The sequence below is a fragment of the Solanum verrucosum genome, unplaced genomic scaffold (genome assembly GCF_900185275.1).
Source record: "Solanum verrucosum unplaced genomic scaffold, falcon-dt-bn FXZP01000108.1, whole genome shotgun sequence".
NCBI classification, from domain to species: domain Eukaryota; kingdom Viridiplantae; phylum Streptophyta; class Magnoliopsida; order Solanales; family Solanaceae; genus Solanum; species Solanum verrucosum.
The window spans coordinates 101373-116363 of NW_026020274.1; the positions used below are offsets into that span (position 1 = coordinate 101373).

Here is a 14991-nt window from a genome sequence, read left to right on the forward strand (position 1 = left end):
GCTACTATTAAGTTTCTTTTGGTATGTTTTGTGAGACGGAACAAATAAACTATTTCATTTTGTATACGAATTAAAATAATCTCAAAATTAATTAATATCTATATTTAAATATGAAATAAAATAATCTCACTTACATTCAATTTGACAACTTTAAACTGTGTGTATAGTTTTGCCGTCATATATTTTCCAGCAGCCGTTCAATTATGTTCGATTCACGTCGGGTTCAATCTCCCGATCCATACGGTTCCCTTTTTGTATTTTTATCTTTTGGTTTAAAATTATTTGTCTGCTACGTATTTTCACACTTTAATAACAAAGAGCATATTGCCGGCGACGAAAGCTGACCAAACGGCTGCCGGAAGCTGGCGTTTCTTAATTATTAAGTATTAAAATTAAAAATTAGATATAAAAAATGAATATTTTAGTACTACTATTTATTTATGCCACCAAATTCTCCATATACAGAAATTCTTCTCAACTAGCTTTCGCGCAGGTAACAATTTTTGAACAGTTTTTTTTTTTTCTTTTTTCTTGCATGTTTGCTAACGATTGGGAATATTAAGATTTTGGGTATTCAATTTATATAAATTTAGGGCTGGTTTGTTATGAGGGATAAAGGATAGCTAATTAAAGGATTAATTTTAGGATGAGTTTATTCATGTTTGGTTAGTAATAAAATTTTGCCCTTTGTATTTATCATTTGAATTTTTTTTGTAAAATGGAATTTTTTGTAGGATTAGTTTTGAAGAAACATATCAAAGTGTTGTTAAATCTCAATCCTTTGATCTAAGCCTCGGTTAGTGGCTGAGTTAGGATTTTCACTAAGGGGTTACGTATTATGAAGAAGTAAACACACGATTGGTTATATGACAGGTTCTCAAGTTTAACCATGTAGAAATAAAGTAATTTTCCGCCGCCAAAGGGGATTTAGATGAACCCTTGGTCCTACCTAGTTCCGCCCTTGGCCTTGGTCTACTTGATGTTCGAAGTGCAGCATGTTTGTTTCATTATCCAGTACTACATGATGTTCGAAGTGCAGAAAATGACCTGTTAAAGGATATTTTTGGTGACTGTTGATTGTATCTATGACAGGTTCTCAAGTTTTGTATGTTATCTAATTGAATGACTAAATAAACCATTTTGTCAAGTTTCGGCATGGATGCAATTGATGATGCTAATCAGTTACGAGAAACACCGAAAAATGAAGTTATGTCCTTCTTCGAGTCAGCTCCACTACTAAAGGATGCTGCTGAAATTGAGAAAAGCTTGAAGGAATTCGTTGATCGCAATACTTCATCATCAGGCAATTGTTATTTCTTTAGTAATCAACATCTCATAGATTTTAACCTCTTAACTCTCTGTTCTTTGAATATAGATGCCACTTGACTTTATTTTGTGTCTCCATGTTCAGTGAGTGGAAAAGCAAACAGGGTGGTGTGTATTACTTCAGGTGGTACAACTGTTCCTCTGGAAAAACAATGTGTTCGTTATATCGACAACTTTAGCTCCGGTCATAGAGGGGCTGCATCCACAGAGTATATCACGAATACTATGTTTTGATGCTTTGCACACACTTGAACTCACATACATTTGATGTTCAAAATGAAAATGTAATTGCAGATACTTTCTGAATGCCGGTTATTCTGTAGTCTTTCTCTACCGAAGGTTTGTTCTTCAAGTGCCAAGTTAATTTATTCGATTATTGTGATTTTGATTTTAGACTAGTAACACCATGAAATATATATGCAGAGGGTCATGCCAGCCATTTTGTAGTTCTCTGCCCGATGATCCGCTGCTAGAGTGCTTTAGTGTTGCTGATGATTCAAGTATTGAAGGTCTATAGTTCTTATATTTTTTACGCTCAATATTGATGCATGTGATACATTTCTATCAACCAAGTCATTCTAGACGACCTTATCTTATTTTATTCTTTAATCTTTATTCTCTGTAAGCGCTACTTGTACACTCTATCAGTTATGGTCATTTATTATGATGTTCCATCTTAACATCTACATTTCTACGATACTGATCTTGTGAAGATCTTAAACTTTAAACGCCTATGTTACACATATCCTTCAATTAACACCAATGACGTGTATTGACCCGAAATGACACCAATATCAGTGACACCAATAACACCAAGATCTTAAACTTCAAATCCCTCAGTAGTTTCGTTGATTATCACCATATTATCCGCAAATAGCATGTACCATGAGATTATCTATTATTAGTAGCTCATTCATACGTACGGTAAGCAAGAATGTGATCAATTTGAAATCCCAGTGTAAATCAACGGAAATGGGAATGGGTAAGCACATATTGTCAAAGCTTGTCTTAGTTTTATACTCTTTAAAGGCTTATCCATCTTCTGATATTTGGTAACTTTATATATAGTCACTTAGAGGATATCTTTACTGTTCTGAGTATTTTGTATCACAATTGATTTGTTGAGCAATTCACACTTTTCCAATCTTATGAGCATTTTTCTGTTGCACTATTTTTTAGTGGATGCATTGCATGCTGAAACAGTGAAGAGCGCCATTACTGAAAATCGCGCAGTATGGATTATTACTGATTTTTTGTTTTCTTCCTATTTTTTTTGTTCGAAATGTTATCCTTATTATTAGTCTTTAACAGGAAGAATTTACTATTTGCAGGCAGTTGCTGAGGGCATCCTGTTGAAACTTCCATTTACAACAATTTTCGAGTATTTGCAGGTTTAAGTTAAAATAGATCAGTGAAATCTGTTTTACTGTTAAATCAATGTTGTATGAGCATTTTAGTACGCTTTGTGGAGGCTGGTAGCACTTCGATTAATGCTATTTTGGTCATTGGCAGATTCTTCAGCTAATTTCTGTGTCTTTGAGGGACGTCGGGCCTAGTGCTATTTTTTTTCTGGCAGCTGCAGTTTCTGATTTTTATGTTCCGTGGGAAAGCATGGTAATAATCTATGTTCTTGAATTTATCTCTCTTTTTTTCTTATTGCTTCTCGTGAGTTATACTTTTCCTTCTTTCCTGTCTTCGATTGCCCTAGATCATTATGTTGCTACTGATAGTTATATAACATGTCATCTTAATCATCTTATAAAAGAGAGTTGTATCTACTGTTTCCTCTAAATCTGCTCTATTTGTTATATGTTCTCTCTTCTTCACAGGCTTTACATAAAATCCAGTCAGCATCGGGTCCTCTAGATATACGACTCACCCAAGTACCAAAAATGCTTTCCATGCTTAGGAATGAATGGGCACCAATGGCCTTCCACATATCTTTTAAGGTTGGTGATCATCTTGTATGGATTGGTAAAGTTACGAAATTTAATAATTGTCTGTCTCGGGGAAAAAAATTCTCTACTTGTAAAGAAGTGGTGACTTGAATTTCTATGTCAAAGCTTCATTTGCTAGGAAGTATATCATATGGTTTCGTGACTACAATAACAACATACGTACCCCAGTATAATCTCACAAGTGGGATCAGGGGTATAGTTTCATTACTGATTTCCAATATCTACTATTTGACAGCTAGAGACAGACACAGATATCCTTTTAGCAAAGGCTAATATGGCCCTCAAACAATACAAGATGCATATGGTGATAGCTAATGAACTATCAACCCGTAAAGAGGTAGTTATAGTCGTCACTGAGCAGGAAAAAGTCACAGTTCGCAGGGACTGCACTCGGGCAGGGGCTGAAGTCGAGTCTCCGTTGGTTGAGCTTGTTGTTGATAGACACTCAACATATATCAAGAAGTTTGATGCATAACAAGTATGGATTTGGATCATGCATTTTATCGCCCAAATGTGGAGTTACACCTTACATGGACATTTCAGTAAGCAAATGTAGTGCAACCAATTATCCTGTAAAAGAGAAAAGAAAAGAGTGTTTTTCTTAGCTTGTTTTATTTTAGATTGGCAATGTGTTTCTTTTCGTGGGATTGTACTGAGTATGTTATTGTTGTCCCTATTACAACTCACACTCACTAACAATAGTTCAGATCTTCAAACTTATCTCTTTGAAAAAAACCTTGACACATGACATTCAACATGGATAAAATATTCCATATTGGCAAAAATTAAATAATAAATTATTAATATTAATTAAAAATTAAAGTATTATTATCCCCAAAAAATATTTTTTTAAAAAATAAAACTTAAATTATTTTTCTTACCCCATTCCACCACCTCCCCCCGTACCCCCCCCCCCCCACAATCCCCCGTCCTTTTTAAAAACAAATTATTTTATAAAATATTTTTTTCTTCACACCCCCTCCCCCCCAAAAAAAAGTAATAAAAAAAAAACACCCACTCATTCCCAAAAAAAATTCTACCCCATCCTATTTAACCCTCCACTACTAATTTATTTATTTATTTTGCATTTTTCTCATTTTGTGTTATATATGTACATATATTTTTAAGAAGTTTTTTCTACTTGTGTACCGTATATAACATAAATAAAAAATTTATTTTAAAAAAGTCTCGTGGCGCATAACAAAATATTTTTGATATATATATATATATCTATATCTAACACAAAACGAGAAAACATTTTGGAAGCGAAGGGTTATGTGGACTAGTGGATAAAATTATTATTTTTAAATAAAACAATATCTAAATTAGGATTGGAAAGGCGGGGGGGAGGGTGAGAGGAAGAAAAATATTTTACTTTTTTATTTTATAAAAAAATATTGTTTTTTGGGGATAATAATTTTAATCTTTAATTTTAACTAATATTAATAATTTATTTATTTATTGTCAAAGTGAAATGTTTGTCCATGTGGAGTGTGAGATAATTTTTTAAAATAAAAGAGAGTGTATTATACGCACCATGATGAGAGTGGTATAAAAGAGAGATTTGTGTTTCTCAAACTAATAAGTGATAGTTTAGGTATGAAACTCACAAAAAATGTATAGTTTAGGTGTGTTTCTGAAACTTATCTCTTTTTTTATTTCTATTTCTCAAAGTTTTTAAAAATAAAAATATTTAGAACTTTGAATTAAATTACTTAAAACTTTAGATTGATAAATAAAGTGTTTTAGAACAAGATCTAACAAAATATATTGGAAATACATGACAAAAACATTCTTAATCTTAATTAATTTACTAATATAAATAAATATTACTCTCTTTATTTCAATTTATCTGATACCCAAAAAAATATTAACTATTTTTCAATATAGTTGATATCGAGGAGTACACAAAATCATTATGTTTGTTTTACTTTGACTTATTTTTAAACTAGATATGAGACCCCGTGCCAGCACGGGGCCCAATATATGTTACTGTTTCTGTTTTAATTTATGTGGTACATATGAAATTTGAAATTAATCAATTTTTTAGTATGTTTTTATATATTTTAAGTTGCTAATTATTTGTATTTAGAGTATGTTTTATGTAAATATATTAGAAATCACAATAATTAACAAGTTAATATAAAAAAAAACTTATAAAAAATTCATTGACTTTTGAAATTTCATTTGTATCACATAAATCAGGACCGAGTAATATATATGAAAATTACATAAAACGTACTTTAACTCACAATAATTAGCAACTTAAAATATCTATATATCTATATTTCTCCCAATTTATGCGGTATAGATGAAATTTTGAAAGTTAACAAAAACTTTTTATATGTTTTGAAATATTTTAAGCTATTAATTATTATGATTTATAATAATTTTTACATAAAAAAATTATTTATATAAAGTATAAAAGAAAAAATTTAGAAAAAGGAAACATAAATGTCAGCAGGAGTCCAATCTATGTTAATTTCTATGTTTTAATTATTGTAATACCGATTGAATTTGGAGAGCCAACTAAAAATTTTGAAAGGATTTTTTTTATAAATTTTAAGTTGTTAATTATTATAATTTATAATATTTTTATTAATTTTAAACCAATATATGTTTTTCTTTGTCTCAATTACATGAGACATATGGAATTTGGAGAGTCAACTAAATTTTTTAAATATGTTAAGTTGTTGATTATTATATCTTATAGTACTATTACGTGATTTTCAAATAAAATATGTATTTTTTAATTTCAATTTATATGTCATTGATATAATTACATATATTAAGTAATGAAGAATTAATGTGTAAATTATGTGACACCTATGAATTTTGGAGTGTAAATCAAATTAGTTATATGATTTTAAAAAAAAAACGGTTAATTATTACAATTCATAATACTTTTTATATATTTTTTTAAATGATATATATATATATATATATATATCTTTATGATATTGATATTAGTATTATAATAAATTAAATTTTATTATTTTAAATTTATGATCTGAATTGTCAGCCTATGCCACATTATAAAATGTTCCAAAGTAGATATCAGATTTACAAAAATGTCGATGCCAGCTAAAGTAATAAAATAACATCTAAGGGCATGAACCTATATATGTATATATAAAGTTGAATATTGACAATTTGATGTGGCATCTCTCTATGACCAGTATTTGTATTCATATTTTTTTCCTTTTTTTGACATTTTATCTTTGTTTTGTATTTTTTATTTGTACTTAAAAAAAATGTATTTATGTCATACCCGATTAATTATGCCCTTTATAACATCCATTACATTAATATAAATTTAAGTAAATGAAAATGGAAGATGAAAAGATAAAAACTATTCATTTTTTATAACTGTTTATAATTATTTAGCCTATAAAATTGTCACGACCCAAATTGAGTCATGAGTGGCACCCACACTTAACCTCCTAAGTGGGCAGACCAAGGAACCTAAACCCCAACATATACCAATAATTCAAATACGAATAACAACAATACCGCGGAAGCTCCAAAACTTATTTAAGTAACCAATCAAATAAACCTCTAAAGTCTATTACATATTATCCCCAAAATCTGAAAGTCATCACATCAAGGACATCTAATCTCTAAATACTAAGTCTAAGAGTATCAAGACAACGAAATAAATGAAATAAAGTAATTTGTGTCCGAAAACTATGGACATCAAGTCATGACCGAGGGAATCCAACACAAGCTCGAATAAATAGCTCACCCTTAAACCTGATATGCTGAGACTGGCTAGAGCTGAGGGCGAGTCAAATTCGCTGGTACACTCGCTGCACTCCATAAAAGGAAAACAAAGAAAAATACAAGTAGGGCTCAGTACGAGGCAACATGTACTGAGTAGGTATCATCGGCCAACCCAAAATAGAAACTAATATACAATGAATAATAGTATAAAGTCAACTATAGCACTTAGCAGGTGATAGGAAACAACAACATGAACAAGTGACAGTTGAAGCAAGTACGTAATCAATCACAATATCAAACACACACACGAGGACTCATGCCTCCACTTCACACTCGTTTGGGAAATGCGTTCATTGAGATTGAGTACATTAAGTTAGTTCAATATCTTTTCCCTTTAATGTTACCGTGTCGGAACGTGACACTCTGATCCAATAATACCGTGTCGGAACGTGACACTCCGATCCAAAAATACCGTGTCGGAACGTGACACTCTGATCCAAAAATACCGTGTCGGAACGTGACACTCCGATCCAAAAATATCGTGTCGGAACGTGACACTCCGATCCAATAATATTATTAATTTATCATTTATTATCACAACTTTTCAATTCATTAATAATATTACATCAAACCTTCTTTATTCATCACTTCGATAGAGAGGTTTTCAGATTATAAATCTCACGGTCTCAGGATTTTAGACCAATCACAAACCACACAACCAAGTCACGCAATCACACAATCAAGTACATAGAGAACTTCACAGTATCATTCAATGCATATGAATCGCTATTAAGAGTTTATCTATCAAATAGAATAAACCATAACCTACCTCCACCGAAGAACCGAAGTCAAGCAAGCTACTTCTTCAATACTTTTCCTTTCCTCAATGCCTTCGAACCTTTCCAATCTATCAAATATATATGCATAATTTGTAAGTTAATGAGTCTATAAACACTCATATTATTCTATGTCTAGCCTAGACTCCAAAACTCACCTAATTCTATAATCAATTTCCTAATTTGATGCCATTTAATATTCCAACTCTCATATTTCTCAAATTCAAGCCTAGGATTAAGGCATAATTTCTCCAAATAGTACAACCCTAATTACTTTCATATAATATAGTATCCCTAAAATTTAAGTACATCACACCAATACGCTGGAACATGGATATGTATCATAATGTGATGACCATGAAGAACTTTGCAACTCCAAAATCAATAGAAATTCGTAACCTCTAATAACAAAATAATATTTTAACCCATATTACTTCCATTCAACTATCGCTGCCAATGCTAATCAAGTCCATTCTACCATCACTTCCAATCATTGTCAATGATTGGGTCACTCAATTTTGTTATTATCCTCGGTCATAAAAGCACGAACAATTCACCCAATTTTCAGCAACTTACCTCTTAATTTTTTCAACCCAATAATATTATAATACTAATTCCTATATGCAACAATATTATAAGTAGACACAAATTGAAACTCACTCGAAAATTACCGGAAGCGTGATGCTCTCCTCTGTCTCTCTCTCGTCTAATTTCAATAATAATAATAATATAATAATAATTATAATCCTATGACCTATGTTCATATTCACAAAATACATACTAAACTTACCTGAAGCACTCGTCGGCCTCCTTACTGATTGTGCCGCCGTAGTTGAAGTTCCTGTTGAGTTTCTAACTCAAGATAGAAACCCCTAATTATTATTAGGACTAATTATTGGAGTGGTAGAAGTGGCCCCTATTAATTTTAATATTGTTTTCTTTAACCACCAACTATATAATTTATTAAAAACAACTCATTAATTATATAACTATAGCTACCAATAGCCCAAAATACTCATTTAAAATTTTTCGGAAGAGTCTTTTGTGAACTAAAAAGCTCTAGTACTCAAAATGACCAAATGAGTTGTTACATTAGATACCAATTTACCCATCGTTCATCCTCGATGGATCAAAAGAAGGCGAGGGTAAGAAAGGGTGCAAGAATCGACAAAAATATGTGAATATATTTTGTGCATATCATGCTGAGTCTCCCAAGGTCTTACCTCAAATGCATCAAACCAATCAATGGGAGAGCTACATCTCCTCTCTTACTATGCCTCAAATAGGGTCATATCAATACTCAAGTGGTAACTATTGTTGTATGTAAACTCAACTAACAACAAAAGGTATTCTCCATAACCATCAAAGCTAATCGTACACATATATGCAACATGTTCTCAAGGACCTTGATAAAGCCATTAAGTGGAATCTTTTCTCATATAGCCACGATAAAATGTTGAATCAATACTGACTCCAATCAAAAGTGAATCTAAATCAACCACCACACACTCATAATGCACAAACCATCATAAATCTTATCAATATTTCATTCTCACAACATAAACTTTCTACGAGATTAAGTTATAAAAAATTGATCTTTAGACATCAAGTACTCATCAAGGGAAAATCAAAATTATCTAACCTTAAGAAGAAAATGATCAAGTAACCATCCATCGAGCAATATACCCACACAAACGTAACCTCTAACAACATTGTTGAAATGCTAGATTAGTAGTTGCGATTGTAGATACCTTAAGAACGGTATAACTAGACTCAATGGTCCTCACATTCAATCACACAAAATCGTAACATGACTTCGACAACTAGATGAATATTAAAATTGTCATACAATTATAAATACACTTGGTAGCTCTTCTATAAGCTCTCAAAAGTAAGGTGATATATGTAGAACCAACGGAATATTTCACAGCTCCAAGACGACACCGAATGAATCATCTGAGATAACCAACTCTTCCCAACATCCTATCCCACCAATAGGACATCGCAGGATCAGTACACCCAATCCACCACTAAGGATCCACCCACAAAAGTGAAAACATGTGTGGGCACAACTAGTGAATCATACTCCAAATCATGTCCAGGACAAAATAGGTGGTCACATAAGAATGTACAGAACCAAGATTGAATAACACTAAATGCTTCCTCTAAAGAGCCCAGATTAAATATTTACATTCAGTTGACTCCATTGAAGCTAACACTCTTAATATTAACATACATAATAACTACACTGTCCATTTACCTTACTCTCAAACTATCACTCGAATAAAAATCTTCTTAGCAAACACATTGTCACCTCTAAAAGTTTTAAACCATGACTCCCTCTATTTCCATTTAAACATCCCATGATAGATTCGAGTTTCACCCAAGGCTGATAGAACTAATTTTGTTTAATCACTTATTTTTTCTTTTTTAACTCTTTTATATATATAAAGTTGGATATGTAAATGATGATGTGACATTTCTTAGAAGTTAAGATTACTATTTATCTAATTTCTCCATTTTTTGAGTTCTTTTGTCATACTAAATACAATATGTTTTATTATAATTACATTCAATATAGTAAACAACATGTTTTAGGAATTAAAACAAAATTATCATTTCAGAAAAATAAATGTTAAATTATAATTTATTATGATTAAGGAAAAATAAAGATATTATTTCAATATCCCATAACCACATTCAATACATTAGAAATTAATTGGATATAACTGTAAATGGAAAATGAATCACGATTTAAGGAAAATAAATGTTTGCAATACCATAATAATTAAGGAGAGAGTAAGATATTATCTTAATATCCTAATTCGGAACTTTTAATCTACTACTCAATTAAAAATAGAATGCATTTAATAACATCAAAAAGTTATTAGTTTAATATTTTTTCTCATTGTACTAATTCAATTCAATCAAACTTAATTTTAAAGATAAAATAACAGCTTCATTTTAATTGTTGTCAATATATTTGAAAAAATTATTGTGAAAAGGCTTTTCTTGCACCTTATTTTAATTTTCATATACTATTATTATTTTTTCTGTCATTTTTCAATGAATTTTATTTCAATTTAAAATTTAATGTTTATTCTTAAAACTCTGACGGTACAAATGAAGGTGGAGTAAAATATAATAAATGATGATTCTTTTACTAAATAAGAAGATATAACGAAATTGAAAGGGTGACGTTTTTTTTTTTTTGTAAATGGATAGGAAATTCTATTAAGGTATCTTTATGTCATTATTCAATATATTTTTAATATAAATTTCATTTGTTGATGCATTTGTTTAGTACTCCCTCTGTCCCTAATTACTTGTTTACTTTTCCTTTTATAGTTGTCTCTAATTACTTGTCCATTTTGACAAATCAAGAAAGAATATTTTTTTACCTATTATACCCTCAATTAAATGAGCAATTACTTTGAAAATTGCAGAACTTTTCATCTACTTCATAATTAATAGGGGTAAAATGATAAACTGACTATGTCATTAATTGATTTCTTAATAAATGCGTAAATTTAAAAGTGGAGAAGTAATTAGGGACAGAGAGAGTATTACAGTCTTATTTGACATTATGAGATATTTCTTAGACATTTAAGGAGAATGGTAGACCGAAATATATATTATATATTAAAGGATGAACTTCATGCAATGGAAGAATTTGTTATTAGCAAATATATTTTAACTTATTTGATAAAAAATATATTCTTCCTCATTTAATAGATGTAAAATTTGTGAAGATTTATTTTTTTTCACAATCTTCATATTATTAAGACAAATAATAATATTACAATTAAACAACAAAGTAAATATAAAATTAAAAAAATTTATTTAATTTAAATGATCGCGCGAAGTGCGGCCAAGTTCTCTAATTTAAAACAAAAAAGTAAAATTTAAATGGGTCTACTATAGAATTCCTAGAAATCCAACTTGAAAAATTATGCTAAAAATGGAAAATAAAAAGTGAAATAAATTTAATTGAGAGTTATCCTTCGTCTGTCCCATTTTATGTGAGACTTTTTATTTTTCGAGAATCAAATAGTTTAAGTTTAACCATAAATTTGCGTATGATATCTTCATTTTTTTTTAAAAATTTGGACAAATTAGATAAATAGTAATGTTAGCTTCTAAGAAATGTGACATCATCATTTACATATCCAACTTTTATATATATAAAAAAAGAGTCAAAAAAGAAAAAATAAGTGATTTAAGAAAATTATATAAATAACATTAATGATGAGATGAAGATTAAGAAAAAACGTCAAATAAATTAGTTGTATCGATGATGATAAAAGTTAAATAAATCATTTTTTCTATTATTTAAATTTTTAACATAAAATTTCCAATGTTTTAAAATTAAAAAATAAATGTTAAAAAATTTTAAAAAAAATGGAGGCAATAATTATTTTATTAAAGAAAAATATGTGTAGAAAAAGTAGAAGTAGATGAAGCCAAATGAGTAATAATAATAATTCTAATAAGGACTAATGAGTAATAATAATAATTCTAATAAGGACTAATGAGTAATAATAATAATTGCAATGTTAGTCCTTGGTGTTAGTCCTTCTATTAATGTACAATTGTTTTTGCACATTGTACAACTAATTAATGCAGTGAAAAGTTAATGTACAAAATTGTATGCATGTTGTACAAGAGTATTAATGCAATGTTGGTCCTTTCCAACTCTCACTTCTAAATAAGAGTAATCTAAATAAGAGTAATATAAATAAATAAGAAAATATAACAATACTACTTATTATCAAATTGAGTGAAAGTATTGAACTTACTTTGAAAAATAATAATAACTAATCATCCCATCCATGTTACTTCTCCAAATTTATTGATAATCTATCAAATCAAATGAATTATTCATATGTTTTCCAGTTAAAATTTTAATTCAATCATTTTACAAAATTAAATGAGAAAAAGCTAAATTAATAATTAAAATTGCGTGATAGAAAATTTTCAAATTCCCGCCGAAATTTAAGTCCTTTTATATTCATCTCTTGGTCTTCATTCTCCATTCACTCTTTCTTCAGCTGCAGTTTTTGATTTTTATGTTCCGTGGGAAAGTATGATAATAATTTATGTACTTAAGATAAATCTCTCTTTTCTTATTGCTTCATGAATTATACTTGTCCTTCTTTCCTGTCTACGATTGCCCTCATTATGTTGCAAATTGTTATATAACATGTTATCTGAATCAACTTATATATGATTGGCTTCTTTTAAATATGTTCTAATTCTAATTCGACATTAGAAGTATATGTTTGTACTTATTCCTATTGAGAATTTTTTATGTTTATTATTAATAAAAAGCCACTAAATCACTGTCTAGTGGTATAAATTTGCTATAAAAAAAAGACATTAGAAGTGTATGTTAGCTAGCTTAAAGCTGAATTCAAAGTGGTCCTTAAGAAAATTATTCTCATTAAATATCTAAGATAATGAAATATATCCTTTCAGGATAGAATAATTTTTAAAAAATTAAATCCAAAATCAAAATCAAGAAAAAATTGAGTTAATTTGACATTTGAATTGATTTGTAATTGTCACGATCCAACCTACCGGGCCGTGCGGGCACCTACATACTAACACCTAAGTAGGAGAACCTATTGAAGACTAGCATAAAAAAGCAGAATTGTGTTAGCATTAGGAGCATGTATTGCATTAGGAGTGTAAGTGTTGTTATGTATTACTAATAAGAGTTAACTTACAAAGTAGAATTCAAATAGAACTCTCCTATATTGTAACCTGCCAACAACCTATATAATGAGGTATTGTGCAGTAGTTTCAGATATGAAATATATCAATAATACTAAGCTTTTCTTTTCCTTTCTGTTCTGTGTTTTCTTCATGGTATCAGAGCAGGCAAGGGTCCTGAGATTGAATCTCACTGCCACCCAAATCAAAAAGAATTTTCACGTGCTTGGCCTATGAAAAAAATCAGGCCCGCACGTGAGGGGCGTGTTGAGAATATAATCAAATAATAAAAGTGTGATCTCTCTAACAACTTAAGCTTTTAGATGAGATGGTCACACACTTTAACAGAACCCTCACATCCCAATAGTCAAAACATGCGGAAAGTTAAGAAAGAGGACGAATAAAAGAAAATTATGTAATATATTTATAAAACAAGAGTTTTTAAAACGACTTAGAGTTAAGACTTGTAAAGTAATTAACACTCATAGTGATCTAGTCTAAGCAGGTACAAGAGCTACTAAGAGTACAACATGACATAAAAATGCAAAGACACAGCTCCTACCATACAGAGAGAAAAATAGAAGTTGTTGGAGAATTTTTCGTCTTCACCCAATGAAACATCACCGACCCTGCATCCAGATCCAGACTATGCCAAAAAGGCATAGCAAGAATAGTATCAGTACAAAACCACACATACTGGTAGGCATCATCGGTCAACCCGACGCCTACCGCATAATATAAGAATTCAACTAGCAAGAACATGCAATAAAACCACTCGCTTCTTCACCTTTAACCTCTCTCAAATACCTCAAAATTACACTAGTACCCTTACTACCAACCACCGCCTCAGTCTACCAACTTACTAGGTTCTTGATCATAGTCTAACCGTTCTAACTCATAGAAGGGTCCACCATTTCAACTACCCACATTCCGACTAACCACACACGACATACCCTTGCCTTCTCTTCATCTTACCAGTCCCTGCCATATGACACCTTTTATCAAGACCTCTCAACTACCAACCACAAATTCCTTACTTTCACAGTGAAATCTACCTAAGTATTTTCATTGTGTACACTACCTTCACTTCTCACCCTTGCAGCACACATACAATCTTTTCTCTCAACATTAACGCACACATACAATCTTTTCTCTCAACATTAACACTTTTGAACCATTGGCCCTTCCATGTTGTTTCAACAACGAGATACCTAACGAGTTAAATCAACATAGTAGAACAACATATATAGGTCATCATAATCATTTAACCCTTCAGGAGAAATACCACTTCAATTATCACTTAAGAACACGTACAACATCATAATTCTCAGGATATACAATTATGTCAAGTCATGGTCCTCTCATGGAACCCACATCCAAACTATTAGTGTATCGGTGCGTGGTATCTGTTCTAAGTTAGTGTGTCAGATCGT

The 14991-nt window shown here is 30.5% G+C and overlaps 1 protein-coding gene across 1 annotated transcript; it reads left to right on the forward strand.

Annotated features, from left to right (window-relative positions):
- Window positions 1–1155: 1155 nt before the first annotated feature.
- LOC125833817 (phosphopantothenate--cysteine ligase 2-like) lies at window positions 1156–3759 on the forward strand. The gene is made up of 9 exons (XM_049512986.1): window positions 1156–1309; window positions 1412–1535; window positions 1621–1665; window positions 1750–1835; window positions 2506–2558; window positions 2658–2717; window positions 2839–2940; window positions 3156–3275; window positions 3520–3759. Exons 1-9 carry the CDS (start codon window positions 1156–1158, stop codon window positions 3757–3759), a joined length of 984 nt encoding a protein of 327 aa, XP_049368943.1.
- Window positions 3760–14991: the final 11232 nt, after the last annotated feature.

Coding starts and splice junctions, on each gene's coding strand:
- LOC125833817 (XM_049512986.1), top strand. CDS start 1,156: ATGGATGCAATTGATGATGCTAATCAGTTACGAGAAACACCGAAAAAT. Junction 1,666..1,749: donor GTAGTCTTTCTCTACCGAAG/GTTTGTTCTTCA, acceptor ATATATATGCAG/AGGGTCATGCCAGCCATTTT. Junction 1,836..2,505: donor TGATGATTCAAGTATTGAAG/GTCTATAGTTCT, acceptor ACTATTTTTTAG/TGGATGCATTGCATGCTGAA.